Raw genomic sequence first — 27,620 nt, 5'->3', positions numbered from 1 at the left:
GACAGCAAACTCCATAAATACAGACTGTCTTCATCTTGCCTTCTAGCACATAGCACAGTAACTTACACAGAGCAAAAATTAAATATTTTAAAACTGAAATAAGTTGCTAAATACAACCCTGAACTATAGTCTCCTCTGTTACAGAACTCAAAAACCCATCCTTAGGTAAACAAATAATTACTTATCTTTCCTTAGGTGAATTTTTCAATGCTGCCTGTAATTTCTGTGAAACAACTTTAAAAGCTTTTAATACACATGTTTTTAAAATATGAACTTGACAGTGAAAATCATATATTCTGAATATATTAAGACAACATTAACTTCAATTCTGAAAACTTAAGAAATTTTTTAACAGCTTAGACTATCATATTATTAAATATACTCAGTATATTCAAAAATAGAATCAATGCTATCTTGAAATCCAGGAAAAATGTACATCATAAAAGCTTATCCTTAAATCATTTTTCCCATAAGAAGTTAGCAACAGAAGCAGAATATGAAATGAAATTAAAGATACATAGAGAGAGGATACAGATATAGATACGCACATTACCAAAGATGAAGACCTAACCTTAAAAGAAAAAAGAATCATGAAGAACACAGGACTGTGAATCTATTTTCCTCCTGAAATAAGTACAATTCAGTCATAAAATTTAACAGGAATAAACCAGAGAGCATCAAAGCTATTTTAAACATTTAAGTCTATCCTTTAAAACAAAGACAAAATTCTCAAATTTAAGTACATTTCCTTTTTTTAAGGGAATTTTAATCAAAAAACAAAAAAAGGTTTAAAAAAAAAAAGTGCATGGGAAACCTCAAATGCGAAAAAAAAAAGATTTACTTACCAAGTTGGCCATATAAATTGTGAGCAGCCCTCTCCTGCAAATAATTTTAAGAAGAGAGAGAGTGAGACTAAGCACAAATTTGACTTAATAATCACTTCATCATTTTTTTCAGAAATCTACCAAATCAGCTCTCAGGAGTGGTGGGAAAGGGGTAGATTACGTAGAACGAAGTTTTTAGTACCGTAATAGTTAGCTATATAAGTCAATTCTACAAGTCATTCTGTTTGGCAGTCATTAAATATTCTGTTTAGTGCTCATTAATTAGAATTCTTTAAAATTACTATTGCCTGGGACTTCCCTGGTAGTCTACTGGTAGAATCCACCTTCCAGTACAGGCAATGTGGGTTCGGTCCCTAGTCAGGGAACTAACATCCCACACGCTGCAGGACAACTAAGCCCACGGACCATGACTGCTGAGCCCACACACCACAGCTAGAGAGCCCGCACACTGCAGCAAGAGAGAAGCCTGCACGCTGCCACTAGAGAAGGCCCACATGCCACAGCAGAGACCCAGCACAGCCAAAATCTTTTAAAGAATTTAAAAAATAAAGTCAAAGCTCTCACACTTCTTTTTAAAAAAAAATTACTATTGACTAGTAATTGCTAATTAGACTTATTGTGAAGATCATATATCTAATAAAATAAACCAATACAGTGTTAAATACATGTCAATTACATCTTAATTTTTAAAATTACTGACACTTCATTATTTATTAACAGGAAGAGAGGTACAATTTGCTATTAGTCTATCTTTATGTTAGAGAATTCTAAGCTTAATGAAGAATCCTAGCAAATTCATCTTGCCAACAAGTCAAGGCCATAACAATTCTAACTAAATGCAAATTTATTTTTTAAAAATCAGGTCTTCTATCATTTTACACATAATGCAACTGTTCATTAGACATTGTTACAAATCATACTAAATCACCTTGTTTTAATTTCATTGCTAAGTGAAAAGTCAGGTACTAAGTGAACTTTTTAATACCAAAGGACAAACAAAAGCTCTGTAAACACTTGCTTTACAGAAAAACTACATATTTACTAGATGCATATTCACTCTTACATAATGAGAATTCACCTAGAAACTCAAAGATAAGGACAATTTTATGCCCTTATAGCTTTAACTTACACTGCACATGAGACCATAAATGACCTCTAATAAAGAGGTCTTTAATATTTAAAGCGTTCAAGGGCAGGGCTCAAACTCTGAAAATCATAGAAATATATCTGAGTTTCAATAATGAACATTTTTAGTACTCAAAGAAACAATTACTTTGTAACATAAAAAAGTAAGAATATCAAATCACTTTCATTTAAATATCATGCTAGATCTTGATAGTAACATCATCAACCAGTCTTCTTGATGTCAGATCCAGTCATACAAAACCTTGATTGTTCATCACTTAAAATGGCTTAACAGGATTTTCAATATACTAAAGCCAAATGGAGGCTGTATGATATAACTGAATAATGCTGAAGCGAAGTTAAGAAATCAGGGTTCCAGTTAACTTTCTCTGGTACTCTAGCTTTGTGATTAAAATGAGGAAACTAGTTATCTAATTTATATTTTTAAATATAAAAACTATTTAAAGAAAAAAACTTACATTTATCACTAATATATAAAACATAACATTGGGTCCATCCTGGTTGAAAGGGGGAGGCGCCCCAGGCAAACCCACAGGGCCATGCCCCCAGCAATGTCCCTCTTCAGCAGGTCTTAATGTACCTTAGCAGAACAAGAGAATTCCACTGCTCCTCTAAAAATGAATTTCAAAATCGGTGATACAATGATCTGTAAGGTCCCTTTTAGGTCTTCTTTTCTATGATTTATACATACCAATTAAAATTGTTCTTACTAATCCTTACCAATCTTTAGTTCCTACCAAATTCTAAATCAAAGATGTTCCAATAGTACTTATTGTAAACAAATCATATCAAGAAAAACTAGGGTAACATCATCATCTAAGAGTCACACATACATGGAAAAGCTAAACGCTTCTCAAGGATTTACCTGTTCTTATCAATTGCTGGTTACATATGAACAAAAAAATAGTATTCTTCATTACAAAACCAAAGTAAAAATATTTCTATAATTTCAGTGGTAGTACCCAAAAATACATTTCACTATAAAGTAAAATTAAAAGATGCTTGCTCTTTGGAAGAAAAGCTATGACAAACCTAGACAATGTATTAAAAAGCAGTGACATTACTTTGCCAACAAAGGTCCATCTAGTGAAAGCTATGGTTTTTCCAGCAGTCATGTATGGATGTGACAGTTGGACCATATAGAAGGCTAAGCGCTGAAGAACTGATGCTTTTGAGCTATGGTGGAGAAAACTCTTGGCAGTCCCTTGGACTGCAAAGAGATCCAACCAGTTAACCCTAAAGGAGATCAGTCCTGAATGTTCATTGGAAGGACTGATGCTAAAGCTGAAACTCCAATACTTTGGCCACCTCATGCGAAGAGTTGACTCACTGGAAAAGAGTCTGATGCTGGGAGGGATTGAAGGTGGGAGGAGAAAGGGAGGAGAGAGGATGAGATGGCTGGATGGCATCACCGATGAGATGGACGTGAGTCTGAGCGAGCTCCGGGAGATGGCAAAGGACCAGGAAGCCTGGTGGGCTGCGGTCCATGGGGTTGCAAAGAGTCAGACACAACTGAGTAACTGAACAACAATGAAGCGATCTAACTAATACACGATGCTATCTTCAGACATTTGCTCCACTAGTTTCATTCTGTCTCTGATAAGAACAGCAATCCAACTCTAGAATCATCACTAGCTTCCATCTATAACTGTTTGTCTTTACTGAGCAAAGATGAACTTGTTTAACCGTTACATTTTCACAGGCCTACAATAGTACCTGGCATCTAACAGACACTAAACAAATGGTAGAATTACTAAGCAAAGTGTTACTAGGAATCCAGTCTTACAAGAAGGAATACATTATAAACATATATTGTAGAATACAAATACAAAAGATAGCCACTAGACAGAGGGAGGACTGACTAAAGACACTAATTTACTAGCAAGCAAAACATGATCCATTTGTATAAAATTTAATAATTTACACAGTATAATTAATATTTTGAAATCAGATTTTATCCTCTCAGTAGTTACACAAAGCATAAAGCAGACACTATCATCCTCACTCTATTAAAAACCAAGAATCAGACAAGTGTTTATTTAAAAATATGAAGGCAGCAAAAAGCAAGTTCTTCTGACTCAAGTTTCACGTTCTTTCCAAGGTACTGCTTCTACAGTAGAAAATCTTTACTAAGTTATCTTTCAATTCTAAAATTCACTGATTTGTTTAATATGGTATCCTAGCAGGCTTCTGTGCAGCAAGGATAAACAAAGCCTTGACACAGTCTGCTGCTGCTGCTAAATCACTTCAGTCGTGTCCGACTCTGTGTGACCCCATAGATGGCAGCCCACCAGGCTCCCCTGTCCCTGGGATTCTCCAGGCAAGCACACTGGAGTGGGTTGCCATTTCCTTCTCCAATGTGTGAAAGTGAAAAGTGAAAGTGAAGTCGCTCAGTCGTGTCCGACCCTTAGCGACCCCAGGGACTGCAGCCTACCAGGCTCCTCCATCCATGGGATTTTTTAGGCAAGAGTCCTGGAGTGGCTTGCCATTGCCTTCTCCTGACACAGTCTAACTAACAGTAAAAAGACGAGGATGTATTGTTATTAGAGTACTTGAGACTATTACCGTCTCAAGCTTCAAGGTGTTGTTGTCGTTCACTTGCTCAGTCTTGTCCAACACTTTGCGACCCATAAACAGCCCACCAGGCAGCTCTGTCCGTGAGATTTCCCAGGCAAGGATACTGTATCGTTTGCCATTTCTTTCTCCAGGGGATCTTCCTGATCCAGGGATCCAACCCACATCTCCTGCATTGGCAGGCAGATTCTTTACCCACTGAGCCACCTGGGAAGCCCCAAGTTTCAATTCACCATTTCCAAATAATGAGGAAGATCACCTCCTCCTCAGCTTTATCTGAATTCCAACCCAAAGCTAACAGCCTCAAGAATGAGAGAACGGTATTTTATTTGGCAGGTTGGAATATCAGAACAGTAATTTATTTTATCACTTCTCCAGAGATGGTCAGTATTACAGGAAATGGATAAGTTGATTAAATACCATTTTATTATTTAACACTTGACTGTATCTAGCCTAAGTCTGAAGACAAACAAGTCACTCCCTTCCTAGTGAGTAAATTCTCTCTGGAAATCAAGTTACACATTAAAACACTGCTACAACATTGATGGGGAATGGGGAGATGTCAATCAGAAAAAAAGTAGGCCCAGAGGAAGGGCTGGGGCCAAGGAGGATAATAACTTTTTAAACTTCACAGGAGGCTCTGATACACAAATACTTCCATTCTTCTAATCCAATCACTAGATTAGAAGACTGGTGAAAGTCGGTGAATAAGCAGCCTAAAGTTAGTCAAGTATTTCTTTCAACCACAGATAAGCTTTTTTTTTTGGATGGGGAAAGGAGGTGAATCTTTTAAACTTCCATTAAAAATGTAAGTTGGTGTGTACTTCAAGGGGTACTATCTAAAAAAGTATTAAGAACCACTGTTGTAAAAACTGTGCAATCAGAGCATCACTATTCCTACTGGGGAAATACTAAAATAATTAAATTTTCTTAACATCTCAGTAGAATAAAAGGTATCCTCACATTCTACTGAAATTTCAAGGATTATCTTCTAATGACATTATTTTGTCTAATTAGATGAACAATAATGCTTTCTATTTTCTGGAAACTTCAGTGTAAATATTCTTTAGTTAACTTTCTCAAACTTCTGAATGACACTGTATGTAACACATTTCATAACTAAGGTCACTAGGGAATACAGTAGGAATAGTGTAACTTCTAAATATTTATATATACATATAAAATATGTCTGTGTTCAATGGATAAGGAGAAATTAGAGATTAAAGAAAAACAAAGTGAATGTTCCTAAACACTGTAAGTTTACCAAGAGATTTTATTTAATCATGTCAGAAAGTCTTGCAAAATAAAATAGAATTTCATTTGTCAAAATATTTCAGAACAGTATAATATACTTCTTTAAGGTACAGGAATGGGTAAGCCAAACTTCTAGACTAGAGAAAGACTCCATATTATATTCTATGGTACACAGTGGATAATAGAGAGGTAAGTTTTTCAGAAGACTGCAAGGTAATCTCATTTTCTCCCTGTGAACATGACACTGAAACTTGAAGATACCAAGAATTTATAGGCCAGTTTATAGGTGTTCTTTTACCCACATAGTACATAGTTGATTCCTTTTGGTCACATCTGCTTAGGAGTTTCATAATTACAACAGTGTAATTTAACAACTTAAACCATGAATATGCTTAGAATAAATACCCAATTTTTGATACTTTAATCCATGTCCTTGTTTAAGCACCCTGCACTTTCAACTTATCTAAACTAATACTAAATATCAAAGCAAATCCACAACAACTCTACAAAACAAAATCCATCAGAACAACTTCTTTCTGAACCACAAACAAAGCACTTCCTAGAAAAAGAAAGAGAAGACTAGTTCTTAACAGCCCACCTAGGGATAAACTAGATGTCACCAAAGCTTCCTGCTGAGTTACTAAGATCACAGTTCTTTGTGGCACAAATTTTTTAAGCAACCCTGGAAACAACTTCAAAGCTTTTGCAGAACCCCATAGTGATGCGATTAAGATTTAAGTAAGCTGCCCTCTTACAAGGTGTTAGGAGCTAGCTGGCAAAGCATGTTTAATTCTGTAGATGGAAGGAGACTGAGAAAGATGGACAGATGGATGGATGGGTGGATGGATGAATAAAAGGATGGATGAGTTGGAGAAAGAGAGAAAAAAGTTGTGAGGAAATAAATTTAAACCAATATAGATAAAAACATATTCATGAATATAGGTAGATTTTCACTAACGTATCTATACCTATACACACACACACACACACACACACATACACATCCATCATACATATGTGTGTTTATAACCATGTTGTATGTTTGTACCTCATTAAATGCTTTTTGAAAAAGGTGATTATACAATTGAGTACAAACCGTATAATTTTAGTAAAGATTTCATTATTGAATAGAGCTTCAGAGATTTAAAATTTTAAATTATCATGATTTGCTAATTTGGAAAAAACTGCTAATCCTCCACATTCTTTTTTTCTATCCTTTCTAATATATTACTAATATTTACTTTTAAAAGGATGAACTAATTACTGATCAATTAATTTAAAAATTGGTTCAAAACTGATTCCTTAAATGTTGCTATTTCCCAGCTTCTAACCTCAGACTTCCTATTCTGAGCTTTGAGACTTTAATCTCCAATAGCTTCAATAATCACCTACAGGAGGAAACCTCCAATTTTATTTATATAACTACCATGCTTTTCCTGAATCTAGACTCACACTTCAAGCTGCCTACTGGCCACCTCCAACAACATATCATTGACTTTCTTTAGGAACTAAAGGCATAATTATAAATTCCTCTTCCTTAAACGCTATAATATTAATATGTTTCATTTGGGGCTAGATGTAATAATTTTGAAATACACGTATCTTCAACCTTTGTAAATTACTTATATAAAACAAAGAAAGGCAAAACTTTTAGCTTTATTTCTTTATAAGTTGTTTTTTAGTGTATCTTAGTTTTAAAAACTCTGGTAGATTACTTTCTACCAGATTCTACCCAGTAATCTGAGTAGGTTACTCACGTATCTTGATGTTTAATGAAATCTTAAAAATTTGTTGCTAAATAAAAAATGTTTTCAAAGCAAGTAAGACCACTTTTTAACTTCTGCACAATTTCAGATAAACAGAGATCAGACTTTCTTAAAGTAAGATACACTATACAATAACTTATAAAGAAATGAAGCTAAAAGATTTGCTTTTCTATGTTTTATTGTTAAAGCCAGAAAAGTTTTTTAAACCTGCATTTTAAAAAGTCACTAGTTTCTGACCAATACTATAAAATTTAATTTTAAAGTTTTTAATTAGACCCCAAACCATTTGTGCTTGATGTACAAATATACAAAAGAACTTAGAGCTACTTCCAGGTTTTTTAATTGCATCATCTAATAAAGAACAATGGCACCCCACTCCAGTACTCTTGCCTGGAAAATCCCATGGATGGAGGAGCCTGGTAGGCTGCAGTCCATGGGGTCGCTACAAGTTGGACACAACTGAGCGACTTCACTTTCACTTTTCACTTCCATGCATTGGAGAAGGAAATGGCAACCCACTCCAGTATTCTTGTCTGGAGAATCCTAGGGACGGGGGAGCCTGGTGGGCTGCTGTCTATGGGGTCGCATAGAGTCGGATACGACTGAAGCGACTTAGCAGCAGCAGCAATAAAGAACAGAACGAAATCAACACCTGTCACAAAAAGTTCAACTACTAAACAATCACATCAAGATAAGGATCAGTTTTTCTTCAGAAACCATGGGATAATACTCATAAAGAAGTTAAAATTCTAGAGAGAGAGAGAAGTCGCTCAGTCATGTCTGACTCTTTGCGACCCCACGAACTGTAGGCTACCAGGCTCCTCCATCCATGTGATTTTTCAGGCAAGAGTACTGGAGTGGGCTGCCATTTCCTTCTCCAGGGGATCTTCCCGATCCAGGGATTGAACCCAGGTCTCCCGCATCACAAGCAGACGCTTTACCATCTGAGCCACCAGGGAAGCCTCAAATTCTAATCAGGTCTCAAACAGTAAATCCATTCCAACTAATATTTAGAACAAGTCATAATTTAGGACAAATTTTCTATGAATCCCTAGTGTCTGTGAATAAAATACTAGTGCAATAGCTCACTTAAATAAATAGAAACAGAAAGCTTAAAAAACAGTTTACTATCAAATGTAAAAGATAGGGAATAAACTACTTCCAGGAAACCTCTTTATGCCTTAAGGAGTTATAGCTTTTAATATCAATCACACAATTTATTTTGATCCTATCATGGTATTTAAATAAATGTTGCTCTTCAAAAAAGTGACTTTTTTGAAAAATTTAAAAAGAAATAAATACATAAAAACGAAATTCTTAAAAAAAAATTCTTCTTCCAGTTTACATGTAAGGAGCTTGGAAGTGATCACTTAGTCCTAAAACCAAGTAAAACGCTGAACAAACTGAAAAGTCAACTTCCTCAAGAGAAGTAAGGTCACACTGCAAACTGCTGCCCCCTAAACTGCAGAAACTGCAAACAGAGAATAAGACCATAACAGAGCACAAACTCACAAGCTGAAACCTCTGAGGGAATGAGTCAGGAGAGGACAGTCTGCACTGTAACTGATACACAGCAGCGGGGTCAGTGTGGGAGTTAGGATAAACAGAGGGAGGCACAGTCTGGGAGTTAAAAATTCCACAGGTATTGGTCTTAAGGGGGCCCCACACTTGTAAGTCTTACCTCCAGGAGCTTGACTATAACACCTTATAGAAAAACCTGAATGAACATTTCTGCCAATCCAATACATAAAATGTTCAATTAAAACCACAAAAGGCAGAATAAGACTGGAAGATAAAAATTAGAACAAAGAACAAAGGCAAAAAAGAAAAAATAGTAACAAATATGGTAGAAATCAATCCAACTATATCAATAATCACTTTGCTAGCTATGTGCTTGCTCTGTCATGTCTGACTCTGCAACCCCGCTGACTATAGCCCGCCTGTCTCCTCTGTCCATGGAATCTTCCAGGCAAGAATATTGGAGTGGGTTGCTATTTCATACTCCAGGGGATCTTCCTGACCTAGGGATCCAACCCACATCTCTTGGGTCTCCTGCATTGGCAGGTGGATTCTTCATCACTTTACCAAATACTCTGAATGACAGTTAAAAGACAGATTGTCAAAGCTGATCTGAAACATAACCCAATTATATGTCAAATACAAGAAAGCTACTTTAAATACATATATACATAGAGATTAAAGTAAATAAGCATGAAGAAATGCCCCATAACATACATATATCATCAAGGAAATGCAAATTAAAACAACAGTGAGACCACACACATAATAGGAAGGCCAAAATTCAGATAATATGAAATGCTGGTGAAGACATGGAACAATACAAAATGGCCCAGACCCTTTGGAAGACAGTAGGCAGTTTCATACAAAATTAAACAAACTCTTAGTACATGATCCAGCAATCAAAACCCTTAGTAATCATCCAAAGGAGTTGAAAATTTATGTCTACATAAAAACCTGCACCTGAAGGTTTATAGCAGCTTTATCCATAATTACCAAAACTTGGAAGCCATCAATATGTCTGTCAGTAGGTCAATGGATAAATTAACTGGTACATCCAGACCATGTAATATTATTCAGTTCCAAAAATAAATGACCGATCAAGCCCATGAAAAGACATGGAGGAAACTTAACTGCATATCACTAAGTAAAAGATGTTAATCTGAAAAGCCAACATACTGTATGATTCCAACTATACAACACTCTAGAAAAGATAAAACTATGGACACAGTTAAAAAATTAGTGGTTACTAGGGGTTAAGGGGAGAGAGGGATTAATAAGCAAGCACAGAGGATTTTTAAGACAGTGAAATTCCTCTGCAAGATACTATAATGGTCTATATGTGTCCTTATACATTTGTCCAAACCCATAAATGTACAAAAGCAAGAACCCTAATGTAAATTACAAATTTGGATTGATAATTACATGTCTATGTAGGTACATCAATTGTAACAAATGTACCTCTCTGTTGGGTGATACTGATAATTAGGGAGGCTATAAGGGATAGGCTACCCACTCCAGTATTCTTGGGCTTCCCTGGTGGTTCAGACAATAAAGAACCCACCTGCAGTGTGAGAGACCTCGGTTCAAACCATGGATTAGGAAGATCCCCTGGAGGAGGGCATGGCAACCCAGTACAGTATTCTTGCTTGGGGAATGCCCACAGACAGAGGAGCCTGGTGGGCTACAGTCCTGGGGTCACAAAGAGTCAGCCGTGACTGAGCAACTAAGCACAGCAATCACATCCATGTGTAAGGATCAGGATATATGAAAAATCATTATACTCTCCCTTTAATTTTGCTTTTAACCTAAAACTCCTCCCCTCAAAATATAGTCATTTTAAAAAAGGGAATGGAGGACAATTTTTTTTTAAGTAACATGCAGTGTCACCATCTACAAAAAAAAAAAAAAAAATCAAATAATGGAAAAGAACGCAGGAAAAGGAACAGAGAAAGAAAAAAAGAAGAAAAATAGTAATAAAACAGTGGATCTAATCTAGTCACATCATAATAAACATTCCAAATGTTAATGGACTAATTAATCTAATTAAAAGACAAAAATTAGCAAAAATAGATTTAAAACACCAAGACCCAGAGAATTCCTTGGCAGTCAAGTGGTAAGGATTTGGCTTTCACAGCAACGGGCCTGGGTTCAATATCAAGGCAGGGAAACAACAATCCCCCAGGTCACGTGGTTTGGCCAAAAAATAATTTCTTAATTTTTACATATAAAATTTTTAAAAATTAAAAAATAAAAATCCAAGACCCAATTACATGCTATCTAAAACAATCACATTTCAAATATAAAACTAATGGATTTGAAATTAACTGGAAAGAAATTCAATACAATGCAAGCACTATGACACGGCTGGGATGGTTATAGCAATACCAAATAAAATAGAATTCAGAGCAAAGGGAATTATCTGAGCTATAACAAGTTCAATTTATCATTGAAGAAATGACAACCATAAATGTGTATACACCAAACTGACAGCATTAAAGTAAGAGCCAGACAAATCCAGAACCACAGAAGGGAGATTTTAATATCTTTCTCTCGGCAAATAATAAAACTAGACAAAAAATTTAGTAACGATATAGACTGGTAGTTTTCAACAAAGGGGGGATTTATCCCATGGGGATAACTGTACTCATCTCACACACTAGTAACCTAATGCTCAAAATTCTCCAAGCCAAGCTTCAACAGTACGTGAATCATGAACTTCCAGATGTTCAAGCTGGATTTAGAAAATGCAGAGAAGCCAGATATCAAATTGCCAACATCAGCTGGATCAGCAAAAAAACAAGAGAGTTCCAAAAAAAATATCTACTTCTGCTTTATTGACTATGCCAAAGCCTTTGACTGTGTGGATCACAAAAAACTGTGGAAAAGTCTTAAAGAGATGCGAATACCAGACCACCTGACCTGCCTCTTGAGAAACCTGTATGCAGGTCAGAAAGCAACAGTTAGAACCGGACATGGAACAAGAGACTGCTTCCAAATAGGAAAAGGAGTACATCAAGGCTATATATTGTCACCCTGCTTATTTAACTTCTATGCAGAGTACATCATGAGGAACGCTGGGCTGGATGAAGCACAAGCTGGAATCAACATTGCCGGGAGAAATATCAATAACCTCAGATACGCAGATGACACCACCCTTACAGCAGAAAGTGAAGAGGAACTAAAAAGCCTCTTGATGAAAGTGAAAGAGGAGTGAAAAGTTGGCTTAAAACTCAAATATTCAGAAAACTAAGATCATGGCATCTCCTCCCATCACTTCATGGCAAATAGATGGGGAAACAATGGAAACAGTGACAGACCTTATTTTTTGGGGCTCCAAAATCACTGCAGATGGTGACTGCAGCCATGAAATTAGAAGACACTTACTCCTTGGAAGAAAAGTTATGACCAACCTAGATAGCATATTAAAAAGCAGAGACATCACTTTGTCAAAAAAGGTCCATCTAGTCAAAGGTACGGTTTTTTTCCAGTAGTCATGTATGGATGTGAGAGTTGGACTATAAAGAAAGTTGAGCACCAAAGAATCGATGCTTTTGAACTGTGGTGCTGGAGAAGACTCTTAAGAGTCCCTTGGACTGCAAGGAGATCCAACCAGTCCATCCTAAAGGAAATCAGTCCTGAATATTCATTGGAAGGACTGATGCTGAAGCTGAAACTCCAATACTTTGGCCACCTGATGTGAAGAACTTACTCACTAGAAATGACCCTGATGCTGGAAAAGATTGAAGGTGGGAAGAAAAGGGGACGACAGAGGATGAGATGGTTGGATGGCATCACTGATGCGATGGACATGAGTTTGAATAAGCTCCGGGAGTTGGTGATGGACAGGGAGGCCTGGAGTGCTGCAGTCCATGGGGTCACAAAGTGACATGACTGAGTGACTGAACTGAACTGATCCCATGGGGACATGTTTCCTATGGAAACATTATTTGTTGTCCCAATTGGGTGGGGAGGGGAAGGGAGTGCTATGAATACAATACACAGAACAGTCCTCTCCCAAACAAAGAATTATCTGCCCCAAAACAAGTCAATAGTGCCAGGATTGAAAACCCCTCCTAGATATGATCAGTTCAGTTCAGTCGCTCAGTCGTGTCCGACTCTCCACGACCCCATGAATCACAGCACGCCAGGCCTCCCTGTCCATCACCAACTCCCGGAGTTCACTCAAACTCATATTCATCGAGTCGGTGATGCAATCCAGCCATCTCATTCTCTGTCGTCCCCTTCTCCTCCCGCCCCCAATCCCTCCCAGCATCAGAGTCTTTTCCAGTGATAAACTATATCAATTTGACCTTGTTGATATTGTTAAAATGCTAGAAACAGGCTAAAATAAAGCACAAAAACCCACATGATCATATCAATGGATCCAGAAAAGACATTTGACAAAATGATCATGATCATGATCATTCATGATCAAGGCTCTCACAAAACTAGGAACACATCTGAACTTCCTAAACTTGATAAAGAGTATCTTAAAAAAACGCCCTACAGGTGACATCACACGTAAAGGTTGAAGACTGGATTCCGTCCCCTAAGGTCAGGAACAAGGGAAGGATGTACCAACACAATAAAACAAGAAAAGGAAAGAAGAGATACACAGACTGGAAAGGGAAGAATAACATTGTCCCTGTTTGCAACAACACTATTTTCAATGTAAAAAATCTCAAGGTATGTGCAAAAAAAACTTATTAGAACTAACAAGTAAATTCCACAAGAACCCAGGAATCAAGATCATATTCAAAAACTCAATACACTTCCATGGGTAGCAACAAACATGTGAAAACTGATACTAAAAATATAATATGCCCCTACCTCACAGCACAGACAAAAATCAACTTAAAATGGATCAAAGACTGAAATATGAAAATTAAAACTATAAAACTCTGAAAAGAAAACATAGAGGCAAACTTTGTGACCTTAGATTTGATATGACACAAAAATAGAAGAATAGAATAAAATATATAAATTGGACTTCCTCAAAATGTAAAATGTATGTTCTTCAAATGACACGATCAAGAATATAAAAAACAAGGCACTGAAAGGGAGAAAGTATCTACAAGTCACATATCTCATAATGGCTTTTATTTAGAATAACTAAAGGATGCGGAGGGACTGATGCTAAAGCTGAAACTCCAGTACTTTGGCCACCTCATGCAACGAGTTGACTCACTGGAAAAGACTCTGATGCTGGGAGGGATTGGGGGCGGGAGGAGAGGGGGCCGACAGAGAATGAGATGGCTGGATGGCATCACCAACTCAATGGACATGAGTTTGAGTGAACTCCGGGAGTCGGTGATGGACAGGGAGGCCTGGCGTGCTGTGATTCATGGGGTGGCAAAGAGTCGGACACGACTGAGCGACTGAACTGAACTGAACTAAAAGGATGCTTACAAATTAATAATAAAAAGATAAATAACCCAATAAAAAGCAGGCAAAGGATCTAAACAGACATTTTTCCAAAGAAGATCTACAAACAGCTAGTAGGTACATGAAAAGTTGCTCAATACCAATAATCTGGGAAATGCAAATCTAAACCACACCTTAAATACTATTTCTCACTCTCTGCTGCTACTGCTGCTGCTAAGTCGCTTCAGTCGTGTCCTACTCTGTGCAACCCCATAGACAGCAGCCCACCAGGCTCCTCCGTCCATGGCATTTTCCAGGCAAGAGTACTGGAGTGGGTTGCCATTTCCTTCTCCAGGAGATCTTCCAGACCCAGGGATCGAACCCAGGTCTCCCACATTGCAGCAGATGCTTTACCATCTGAGCCACCAGGAAAGCCCAGTTACCATAAGCCAGCAATAATAAAGAGGCCTCTCCATTTTAAGCTCTCTACTAAATAATTCTTATATCAAAGGAGAAAAACAAACTAAAATTACAGAATTTCTAGAAAATTATGATTATGTAAATACAACATATCAGAATCTATATATAATTAAAGAGGAAAATTCATAACCTTAAATACTTATATCAATAGAACTTAAAGAATGAAAATAAACAAAGCCTCAAACTAAAAAGATATTTATTATAAAAGGAAAGCAAATTAGCAAAAGAAAAAAATGGAAGGAAAAAAAATGACAGCAAGAAATGAATTAGAAAACCAAACAGAACTAATAAATGATTCATTGAAAAGCAAAATCAACAAAATTAGTAGCTACCAATAATACAAAATAAATGAGTTGAGAAATAACCATTGAAAACAGAAAATTCAATCAAATCATACTATTTTGTATGAACTTCATGCAAATAAATATGAAAATCTTTATAAATGGATAATTTTGGGGAAATGGAACATTTTTAAGAGATGGATAACTTTCTAATAGAGACAGAATTGAGTGAGTTTAAGCAGACCAATTTCCACAGAGGAAACAACTTCTTAAGAACTACCCAAAAGAGTCACCACGGCCAGGAGGGGTCACAGAGGATCAGACCCAAAGGCCAGAAAATTCACGGTTACTTAAATTACGCCAGAGTCAGGGGAAAAACAACAAAACTTTTAAAAATTTTATAAATAAATATGACAATGACACTAAAATGGATAAAGAATACACAAACATATAACACACACAAGTAGCCATCTCACAATTAATGATGTCTCAGTGATGTCATGATCAACTGAGCTTTATTCCAGCAAAGCGGAGATTATGGAATATCAGGAAACCCATTCATCTAAGTCATTATCAATAACAATTCATTGGAAAGATCTGGTGATTAACACTTTAATCACATATTCAAACTTAGAACTAGTCAGAAGTTTGGGCCTCCTGATGGCGTCAACGTCTTCTATGAAGTAAACCCTTACCAAGAATATTTAATTCAAATCTAATCTAAGATTTAGACTGAACTTCAAGTTCACAGGAAATACCATTTAAAGAACTCTGTGAGGAAAAATTTCTGACAAAAGCAGAAATGATTTTACACACAATAAGATAACTGGCCTGGTCATAATAATAAGTCACTGCCATGGATGATAAAAGTGGGATGGATGATTAATCTAGATCAAGAAAAAATAAAGAAACAGAACACCATACATCAACTTTGACTAGATTTCAATTCAAAAAAGCCAGCTATGAAGTATTTTAGGACAGTATGGACAAGATGGTAGTTGGGAATGACTGCTAATTTTCTTATGTGTGATAATAGTGCTAGAATTATGTAAGAAAGTATTCTTATTTTAGAATATGCATGATGATAACATAGTTAAGAGTTAAAATATCATGATGGCAACAATGTACTTTTATGTGGTTCATACACACACACCTAATACCACACACACATAGATTTAGAATCACACAAAAATAAAGTAAAAATGGTAAAGCGTTAACTGTGGTTGACTCTAGGTGATGATTATACAGGTATTCATTTCAACATTTTCTATTGAAATGCAGGCAAATAACTTCAAAAATGCCACTTTATCATTCAAGTGCTAAAAAATAAATCAAAGCAAACTTGGTCTAAAGCATCTTTAAAGTTTCATATGTGAGTAACATACTTTGAAATCATATTTCCAAAAACCAATATTCGTATTTATAAACTGATCAAGAAGTTACAATAGCCCGAAAAATACTCTCATTACTTATGGGGGAGAAAACAATAAAAATACTTAACAGTTACCATGTGTCAGACACTCTTCTAAGCACTTTTTACATAACTAACTCATTTAATTCTCTGAACAACTGTATGAGTACTTAATTACTATCTCCATTTCTCAGATAAGGAATAAGCCACAGAAGTCACACAATAACTGGTAGAGCTAGTCTCCCAAGTCAGATAATATAGGTCCAGTATACACACTTATTTAATGACTACTCTGTACTCCCCTCTTGGGTGGGGTAACCTATATTCCTGAGCAATGTTTTTGTTTAGTCTCTTGGTTGTGTCTGACTCTTTTGTGACCCCATGGATTGTAGCCCACCAGGCTCCTCTGTTCATGGGATTTCCTAGGCAAGGTTACTGGAGTGGATTGCCATTTCCTCCTCCAGGGCATATTCCCAATCCAGGGATCAAACCCACATCACCGCGTCTCCTGCATTGCAGGAGAATTCTTTACCACTGAGTCACCAGGGAAGCTCATGTTCCTAGTAATACTGACTTGATTTTGCTGGGGTTTAACACCCTTTGATTTCAGTAATTTTACTAATCCAAAAGCATGATCAAACAGAGAATCACAAAAAGTTAGATATTATTACATTACAAAAATGCATTAAAATGGCCTCAGGTAGTTTAGGGCTTCCCTGATGGCTCAGTGGTAAAATAATCCACTTGCCAACGCAGGAAACTTGGGTTTGATCTCTGGGTCAAGAAGATCCCCTGGAGAAGGAAATAGCAATCCACTCCAGTATCCTTGCCTGGGAAATCCCATAGACAGAGGACCCTAGTGGGTTACAGTTCAGAGGGTCGCAAAGAGTCAGACACGATTTAGTGACTTAAAAATAACAGGGAGTTTAGGTAAATATTTAGTTATATAACAAGATCGATCTATATTCTTACTAGAGGATCGATGATTATAACAAACATCTTCATCAGCTGAAAGATGACCCCATCTTGATTAACACATGACACTATCTTGATTATTTGTGATAAAGGTGGAATCAAACCAGGTCTCAGCAGTAAAAATAAATATTCTTGAGATGGCAAAAATTATTTTATGCCAAATGTTTAACTTCAACAGTTTACTTGACTGAAAAACTTACATAACATTTGTAGTATTTTGCAGAAACCTTATTATTCCACATGGAACATTTTCAAATTGATAACAAAATGTTTTTTTAAATGAGAAGATATCTTAAAAATAGTAACTGGTTTAATAGAGGTAATGAGTCTAAAGCAAATTACAAATCTAGATGAATAAATAAAATTATTGTTTATTTTCTTAGGTGTGATAATGGTATTGTGGTTACAGAAAAGATCTTTAACTGGAATGTATGCATGTCATGTTTTAGTCTGGCACATCAGCGGACTCTCTAGATTTTTAGTAAACAAAGACTAATGGGTATTATTACTGTATAGTGTCAATCTTCTTTTTCACAGGCTTAAAAACACAAATAAGTACAAAATTAAATTTTCCATCAAATATTTGCAAGATTGAGAAATATATGTGGAAATATTTCTCCTCCCTGGACCACAATAAACACAAAGCATAAAAAAAACTCTAATTTGGGTGAGAATGGTTCTACTAAATGTGTAGATATGCAAAATTTTACCTGCTTTTTCTCTCAACTAGAATGGCCACATAAGATGCTGGCAAAGCGGCACCAAAGCCGGGACTCCACAAGTAGAATTTTCCAAGTATCTTCCTGAAATTGAAATTTGGAAGGATTAAATAAAATTTCTTGTTGGTCACTGCAGTTTTTACACACAGAAGTTCCCCTTCTCAGTTCACCCTCTGTCTAGGTGTCCCACAGCAAATCAAATTCAACATGACCCGAGCCAAGCTCATTCTTCTTCTCCCCAGGCTCCATGAACTTGCTCTTCCTCGTCTTTTCCTAGGTTAGTGACATCAACAACTACTTATTCACCTACGTGTGGCACTTGGAGACATGCTTGGCTTCTCTGTCTTCCAGACATGAAATCATCCACTTAACTATTTCCATATACAATTTAATCTCTCAAATTCCTCTCCAACCCACTGCCTTTGCCTCAGTTAAGTCCCTCACCATCTCTTCTTCAGGCTACTACAACCGCAAACTCATAGGTATCTCTCCTTGCAGTAATTTAATCTGTGATGTTCATTCAGACACTCCCTGGACCCAATACTGTTCACTCTGCAAACCCTCTCGGTCCTCGGTTTCCTCATCTATCAAATGGGAATAAATATATTACCAATCTTATATATAATTGCTATGATGGCTACACGAGATCCTCCCCAGCACCACGCATGGCACAAAGGAAACACTCAGAAAATGTTAGCTATTGTTACTACTATTACTATTATTATCACTATGACAATTTTCTCAGCTTTTATTGATGTATAATTGATTTACCATAGCATGTTAGTTTCATGTGAATAGCAAAGTGATTCAGTTATATATAGATATATATATTCAGACTCTTTTCTCTTATAGGTTATTATTAACATGAAATATTGAGTGGCGTTCCCTGTGCTGCACAGCAGGCCCTTGTTGATTACCTGTCTTTTATATATGGTACTGTGTATATGCTAATCCCATAGTCCTGATTTACCCCTCACCTTTCCCCATTCATAAACGTGTTAGTTCTATGTCTGTGGGTCTCTTTCTGTTTTGTGTATAAGTTCATTATATCTTTTTTTCTTACTACTTCTATTTTTTAACACATGATAAATATTCAACAAATGTTTCTCTTTTGCTTCTACAACGCTGGATAAGTTTTTCTTACATCACTTACTAAAATATTTTATATCTTTTACTTATATGTGTATATAAAGCTCTTCTTTTACTAGAATACATCATTTGAAAGAAAGAATCTGCAAAGTGTCTCACTATGGCGTCTCACTACAAATGGCCACAAACTTCTTGGGTTTTCAAAGGGAAAATAAAAAGAAGTCTGGAGATACTAGGAAATTCTTTTTTCCTTTCAAAGACAATATATTCCTAAGAAGGGGAGAAACAAAAAAATAATAAGAAAGTATCTGAACAAAGGTACTCAACTGCTAAATGATGCATTATAGGAAAAAACATTTACTATATACATACAGATAAGGATCAAGAATCACAGATAAAATTATCTTTTCAACTGAAGCTTAGCTTTAAAAAATTAGAAAATCTACAAATAATATGGGTATTTCTGCAATGGACATCAGAAACTTTCTGCCTGAGAAAACTGGAGGTGGTTCTCTCCCTAATAAAATCCACAAATGACTTAATAAATTAGTGAATGTAAGAATTAAAGGAAAATAACTCAGTGACTCAGGTATAGGAGGAACATAGATGTTACCTTATAATTAGTATTTAATGTTTTCACAACTTAACCAAAGGGTTCACATAACATAAATATGCTTCAAGAAAAATTTATTATTATTAAACCTAATAATCCCACAACTCTATTTTTAGAGTTTTAACAAGTATTAGAAACTTTCCAGAAACTACACGATAAAGGGTTTCTTGCACAGATTATTCAGGTCAATCTAAAGGCATGACTTACTCAATAGTATAAATTATATCAATTAGTTTCTGCACAATTTAAAAGTTTATAAATGTTATTGTTCTTAAGGAAAAAGCATCTGTGAAAGACACCTGAAAATTATATTTCTACCTGCAGAATTACTTTGGGCAATACTAAGTGGGTAACATAATATTAATAGAATGTGAAGTATTTCAACTTAACAAATTAAATATTGTGGCTCAGCTGGTAAAGAATCCGCCTGCAATGCAGGAGACCCGGGTTCAGTCCCTGGGTTGGGAAGACCCCCTGGAGAAGGAAAAGGCTACCCACTCCAGTATTCTGGCCTGGAGAATTCCATGGACTATACAGTCCATGGGGTCGCAAAGAGTCGGACATGACTGAGTGACTTTCACTTTCACTTCACTTTTGGGTTGTTTTAAAGATAAAAAGTAAATATCTACTAAATATGTTAGGTATATCACAACACCAAAAACTGAATTCTAACCTGCATGTATATAGCATGAAGCATGTGACACAGATAATGCACTGAATCAGGACCAAAAGTTTCATCAGTAGGATATGCCAGAAGTTTCATAGATAAACACAGGAATCTTATGGTCCTTTTGAAGTCCATTCACTACATATGGACCTAAGTTATATCATGGACAGTAGCTTTGAATTTCAAATCTATAAAACTGAAAAGTTAAGAAATCCTCATTAACAACTCAGTAAATATAGTGGGCCCCAGAGAATGTATGATGCATTAAAGCACTTTTGTTACATAATCACAGCAATGATTTGAAGTTTATATCACATCTTAGGCCAAGAGGGCCACAACTCCTGGTTTTGCAAGCTTTCTTTGAGATAAATAAATGTCATGTCACAGAGAGGAAAAAATAAACAAGGAGTGACCTGCACAACATTTATATAAACATCTGTTTGTTTCAATTTCAATAAAGGAAATTTGCATGAATCTCCAGTGATTATTATGAGTACCAACCTTAAAATGCAAAAGAAAGCCATAAACAAGGCCCCATTAGCAGTCAGGAATGAAGCAGACTGTAGGATCTCAGGGAGCAGTTTGTGTAAATAATAGTCTAATTTTCGTTTCCGGAGAATCGCTGCAATCTGAAAAGAAAAAGGGTCTTCTGTTTAATCCAACCAACTTAACACACTTGTTAGCTCTTATGTGGAAGATACTGAAATAATAGCATATATTTTAAAATTAAAGTAAAAGCCCTGGTATTTTATAGATCCTCTATGAAAATTCAATTTTCGGGACAGAAAGAAGACACTCAAATTTATTGAAGGTATAATAGGTAAAGGGCCACAACGTGGATCAATCGCATGATAGGTAGCCTCCAAATTTGAGGTAAATATTTATAGCACTTTAAAAAGCTTTAAACTGAAAAATAAGATACATTTTTAAACAGCAAAAAAGTGAAGTTCAATTCAAATAGAAATTGAATGCTAAACAAAACTGCATTACAGATATTATCAACCTGAATCTTGGAGAATTTCAGTGACAGAAACTAGAAAATGATAAAAACCATTCATTCAGTTTCATTGAAAAGGGAATATGAGCTAGATCAGTAGCATTCTCACAGATACCATGAAGAAATGCTGTTCTATCAAGGTGAAACAATATTATCAAAGGAACAAAAGATGACAGAATTAGGGGATGGGGGAGGGAATGTAAGAAAGGGCAAGACAGACTTGAGAAAAGGAAGACCAGAGAAGCCTGCATTCACTCCTCGCCATTCTGGGCAGAACACTTCCCCTGTGCTAAGGGAAATCAAACGGCCTCTTCTCAGTTCTTTTCTTATTCTACCCCTTAGAAGCTTCTGATAATCTACTTCACTCAGTTATACAAACTGTTATTAAGAATTAAGCCAGACACAGGAAACACAATGGTGAGTAAGATCTAATTCTTGCCTGCAAGGAACATAAAAAAGTGATAGAGAAATAGACATATAAACAATTAATGACAATATAGACGGTGAGTGCGGCGGTGACACTAAAAGACGCTTACTCCTTGGAAGCAAAGTTATGACCAACCTAGACAGCATATTAAAAAGCAGAGACATTACTTTGCCAACAAAGGTCCGTCTAGTCAAGGCTATGGTTTTTCCAGTGGTCATGTACGGATGTGAGAGTTGGAGTACAAAGAAAGCTGAGCACCGAAGAATTGATGCTTTTGAACTGTGGTGCTGGAGGAGACTCTTGAGAGTCCCTTGGACTGGGAGATCCAACCAGTCCATCCGAAAGGAGATCAGTCCTGGGTGTTCATTGGAAGGACTGATGTTGAAGCTGAAATTCCAACACTTTGACCACCTGATATGAAGAACTGACTCATTCAAAAAGACCCTGATGCTGGGAAAAATTGAGGGCAGGAGGGGAAGGCAACAACAGAGGATGAGATGGTTGGATAGCATCACCGACTCAATGGACATGAGCTTGGGTAAACTCCGGGAGTTGGTGATGGACAGGGAGGCCTGGCATGCTACGGTTCATGGGGTTGCAAAGAGTCTGACACAACTGAGTGACTGAACTGTACTGAACTGACAGGCAGAATATGGTATGCTGCTTCATGCTCAAGTAGTTACAGAAAAAAATTCTTCTGTTCCTGGAAACACACATAATATCTCTTATAACAATCGGGTTATATACAAGTATCCCTATAACCCGATTGTCTAGTAAACATAACTCCCAAGCAATTTACATACACATACACACACACCCCTCCTAGAACTAATAAAGCAGTTGAGCAAGGGCATATGATACAAGCTAAACATACAAAACTTACTGGTATTTCTATACGAGACTAATGAATACATGGACCCCCAAATTAAAAACACAACAGCATTTATAACTCCTCAAAAACTAAAACACTTAGGGAAAAATCCATAACACCTGTAGTATATACTGAAAGTCACCCAATGCTGATGTGAGAAATCAAGAACATATAAATAAATATTCATAGACAGAAAAGCCCAATATAGAAAAACATCAGTTCTGCCCCAAAGGGATATATAGGTTTAACACGATTCCTATTACAACCTCAGAAAAACTTAAGGAGAGGTTGAGAAGATTATTCTGAAATTTACATAGAAAATCAAAGGAACTATTAAAGCTAAAATAACACTGAAAAAGAGAAAGAAGTGGGAGGAATGAATCTACGCAATTTCAAGACATATTATACAGTTACAGCAATGGTTTTGTGATACTGGCAGAGGGACTGACAGATTAATGAAACAGGATAGAGTACCTAGATACAGACCCACATAAATATATCCTGCAGATTTCTGACAAGGTACATATGCAATTCCACGGAGGAAAAATAGCTTTTGCAGCAAAAGGTACTGGAGTAAAAAGAGCTCCACAGGCAAAAGAAAAAAAAAAAATTAACTTCAAAGTCTCACAGTTTATACAAAAATTCAAACTATCAGAGACATAAATGTAAAACATAAAACTACAAAACTTTTGAGAGGAAAAAAATCAGAGAAAATCTTAGAGATCTAAATCTAGGCAACAGCACAATTCATAAAAGGAAAAACTATAAATTACACCTCAAAATTAAAACTTTTTCACTGTGAAAGACCTGTTAGAAGATAAAAAGCCAAGGTACAGAATGGGAGAAGATACTTGTAAACTACAGACCTAGTGAAGGACTAGTATCTAGAATATAGAAGAAAATCTCAAAATTCAACAGTAAAAAATATAAATGACCCAATTAAAAAATGCAAATGACATGAACAGATATTCACCAAAGAGAATATGCAAGTGGAAGATAAGCACATTGGTCATTAAAGGAAAGCAAATTAAAACCACAATAAGCTATCACTAAAGAACTGCCAGATTAATTAATTTTAAAAACACTGAAAACACCAAATGCTGGCAAGAATGCAGAGGAACTGGATCTCCTGTGCACTGTCAGGAGGAATGTGAAATACCAGAAGCATTCTAAACAACAGTTTGACGGTTTCTTTAGGAACCAAGCAAGCAACTATCATTAGACTCAGCAACTGCAGTCTCAGATGTTCACCCTAGAGAAATGAAAATGTTTACCCCAAATTACAGCAGCTTTGTTCGTAACAGTCAATGCATGGAAACAACCCATATGTCCTTTAAGACGTAAACAGTTTAAAAACAGTTGCATCCACACTATGGGTTACCATTCAGCAATAAAAGAAACAAGCTGGTGATACATGACACAATATTGGTGAATTTCCAGATAATTATGCCAAGTGAAAAAAGCCAATCACCAAAGACTCGCTCACTCGCTCGCTCGCTCAATCATGTCCAACTCTTTGCGACCCCATGAATCACAGCACGCCAGGCCTCCCTGTCCATCACCAACTCCTGGAGTTCACTCAAACTCATGTCCATCGAGTCAGCGATGCCATCCAACCATCTCATTCTCTGTCGTCCCCTTCTCCTCCCGCCCCCAATCCTTCCCAGCACCAGAGTCTTTTCCAGTGAGTCAACTCGTCGCATGAGGTGGCCAAAGGATTGCAGTTTCAGCTTTAGCATCAGCCCTTCCAATGAACACCCAGGATTGATCTCCTTTAGAATGGACTACTTGGATAGACTACATATATATAATTCCATTTCTATAACATACATGAAATGACAAATTTATAGAAATGAAGAATAAATCAACAGCGACCAGGAGTTAAAAGGAGGTGGCTAAGGGGGAGGAAGTAGGTAATGCTACAAAGGGGCACCATGAGGGATCCTTGTGGTGACAGAAATGTCCTGTATATGACTACGCTACTATTCAGTCACCAAGTCAGCCTGACTCTTTCTGACCCCGTGAATGGTAGCCCTCCAGTCTCCTCTTTCCATGGGATTATCCCAGCAAGAATACTGCAGTTGGCTGCACTTCCTCCTCCAGGGGATCTTCCCAACCCAGGGATCAAACCCGTGTCTCCTGCACTGCAGGTGGATTCTTTACCACTGAGCCACTAGAGACTATATTAAGGCAGTTATTTACGTTATGTTATTTTACTATCATTTTGCAGGATGCTACCACTGGGAGAAATCAGAAAAAGTGTACAGAGAATCTATTATTTCTTCCAACTACTTGAAAAGAAAGTTAGTTGCTCAGTTGTGTCTGACTCTTTGCGACCCCACAAATTGTAGCCCACCGGGCTCCTCCTGTACAGTCCATAGAATTCTCCAGGCCAGAATACTGGAGTGGGTAGCCTTTCCCTTCTCCAGGGGAATCTTCCCAACCCAGGGATCAAACCAAGGTCTCCCACATTGCAGGCAGATTCTTTATCTGTTGAGACACAAAGGAAACCCTCCAACGACTTAAGAATCTACAATGATCTCAAAATTAAAAGTTCAATAAAAAAGCAGTCATCCACATGGCCAACAGGCCTATGAAATATGCTCAGCATCACTATTCTTCAGAAAACTGCACAGTGAAATACCACTACACACACACACACACACCAGAATGTGTAAAACAAGGAGAAATGGCAATGCAAAGCACTGTCAGGAATAAAGTAACTGGAACTTCACACACTGCTGATGGGAATGTAAAACTGCATACTTACTTCAGAAAACTATTATTATCTAATGAAACTAAATGTACTCTTATCCTATGATCTGGCAATTTCACCCCTAGGAACACAACCAAGAGAAATAACTGCGTATTTCCATCAAAAGTCATATTCATAATATTAAAAAAAAAACCACAAAATACCTAAATGTCCATCAGCAGTAAGGTAGATAAATTGTACATATTTGCAACACTGGTAGATCAAACTAACAATACATTGTGAGAAAAAGGAAAAATCTGACACAATACCACAGGAAATAATCTAAGACCTTATCAACACTGTGCCGTAACCCAGAGCTTTTAACCAGGATTTTCATGTGGCCAAAATACTGATCCTCTCATCAGTCTGGGTAGCCAGGCCAGGACTCAGGTAACAGAGCAACATGATAACCATCTCAGTTTCCCCTAGTACGCCACACAATTATTATCAATTACTAGATGGGGAAACAATGGAAACACTGACAGACCTCATTTTGGGGGGCTCCAAAATCATTGCAGATGGTAACTGCAGCCAAGAAAATGGAGGATGCTTGCTCCTTGGAAGAAAAGTTATGACCAACGTAGACAGTACATTAAAAAAACAGAGATATTACTTTGCCAATAAAGGTCCGTCTAGACAAAGTTATCATTTTTCCAGTGGTCATGTATGGATGTGAGAGTTGGACTATAAAGAAAGTTGAGCACTGAAGAATTGATGCCTTTGAACTGTGGTGTTGGAGAAAACTCTTGAGAGTTACTTGGACTGCAAGGAGATCCAACCAGTCCATCCTGGAGGAAATTAGTCCTGAATATTCATCGGAAGGACTGATGCTAAAGCTGAAACTCCAATGCTTTGGCCACCTGATGTAAAGAACTTACTCTCTAGTAAAGACCTTGATGCTGGAAAAGATTGAAGGCAGGAGGAGAAGGGGACAACAGAGGATGAGATGGTTGGATGGCATCACCGACTCAATGAACATGAGTTTGAGTAAACTCTGGGAGTTGGTGATGGACAGGGAAGCCTGGTGCACTGCAGTCCATGGGGTCACAAAGAGTCAGACATGACTGAGCAACTGAACTGAACTGTGTATACCACAGCATGCTACAGTATGAATAAACTTTAGAAGTACTGATCTAAATAAATAACATAACAGTAATTATATTACCCATGTAGGAATTACAAGGGTACATGCACATGTGTATAAAATTATCAGACACCATCAGATACCTTTACAAACATCAAATTTTATAGCAAATAATGCTGCAATGTTCATATACTTTGATAAAGTAATTCCACAGTATAAGTTCAGTTCAGTTCAGTCGCTCAGTCGTGTCCAACTCTCCGCGACCCCATGAATCACAGCACGCCAGGCCTCCCTGTCCATCACCAACTCCCGGAGTTCACTCAAACTCATGTCCACAGAGTCGGTGATGCCATCCAGCCATCTCATTCTCTGTCGTCCCCTTCTCCTCCCGCCTCCAACCTTTCCCAGCATCAGAGTCCTTTCCAGTGAGTCAACTCGTCGCATGAGGTGGCCAAAGTATTGGACTTTCAGCTTTAGCATCAGTCCTTCCAATGAACACCCAGGATTGATCTCCTTTAGAATAGACTGGTTGGATCTCCTTGCAGTCCAAGAGACTCTCAAGAGTCTTCTCCAACACCACAGTTCAAAAGCATCAATTCTTCGGAGATCAGCTTTCTTCACAGTCCAACTCTCACATCCATACATGACCACGGGAAAAACCATTGCCTTGACTAGACGGACCTTGGTTGGCAAAGTAATGTCTCTGCTTTTTAATATACTATCTAGGCTGGTCATAACTTTCCTTCCAAGGAGTAAGCATCTTAATTTCATGGCTGCAATC

At 37.0% G+C, this 27,620-nt stretch overlaps 1 protein-coding gene across 2 annotated transcripts in view; it reads right to left on the bottom strand.

Moving 5' to 3' along the window:
• Positions 1-27,620, bottom strand: part of TMEM135 (transmembrane protein 135) — a 279,124-nt gene that overhangs the window by 216,486 nt on the left and 35,018 nt on the right. For both annotated transcript variants that reach the window (XM_088832490.1, XM_055416171.2), the window contains exons 2-4: positions 21,207-21,334; positions 18,328-18,420; positions 846-879 (exon numbers count right to left, since the gene is read on the bottom strand). In XM_088832490.1, the coding sequence (XP_088688616.1) occupies positions 846-879; positions 18,328-18,420; positions 21,207-21,334 (255 nt within the window). The remainder of the gene's footprint in view (positions 1-845; positions 880-18,327; positions 18,421-21,206; positions 21,335-27,620) is intronic.

Source organism: Moschus berezovskii, chromosome 25 (assembly GCF_049115385.1).
Source record: "Moschus berezovskii isolate FMDL1 chromosome 25, NW_MosBer_1.0, whole genome shotgun sequence".
NCBI lineage: Eukaryota > Metazoa > Chordata > Mammalia > Artiodactyla > Moschidae > Moschus > Moschus berezovskii.
This window is presented reverse-complemented; position numbering and strand designations above follow the sequence as displayed.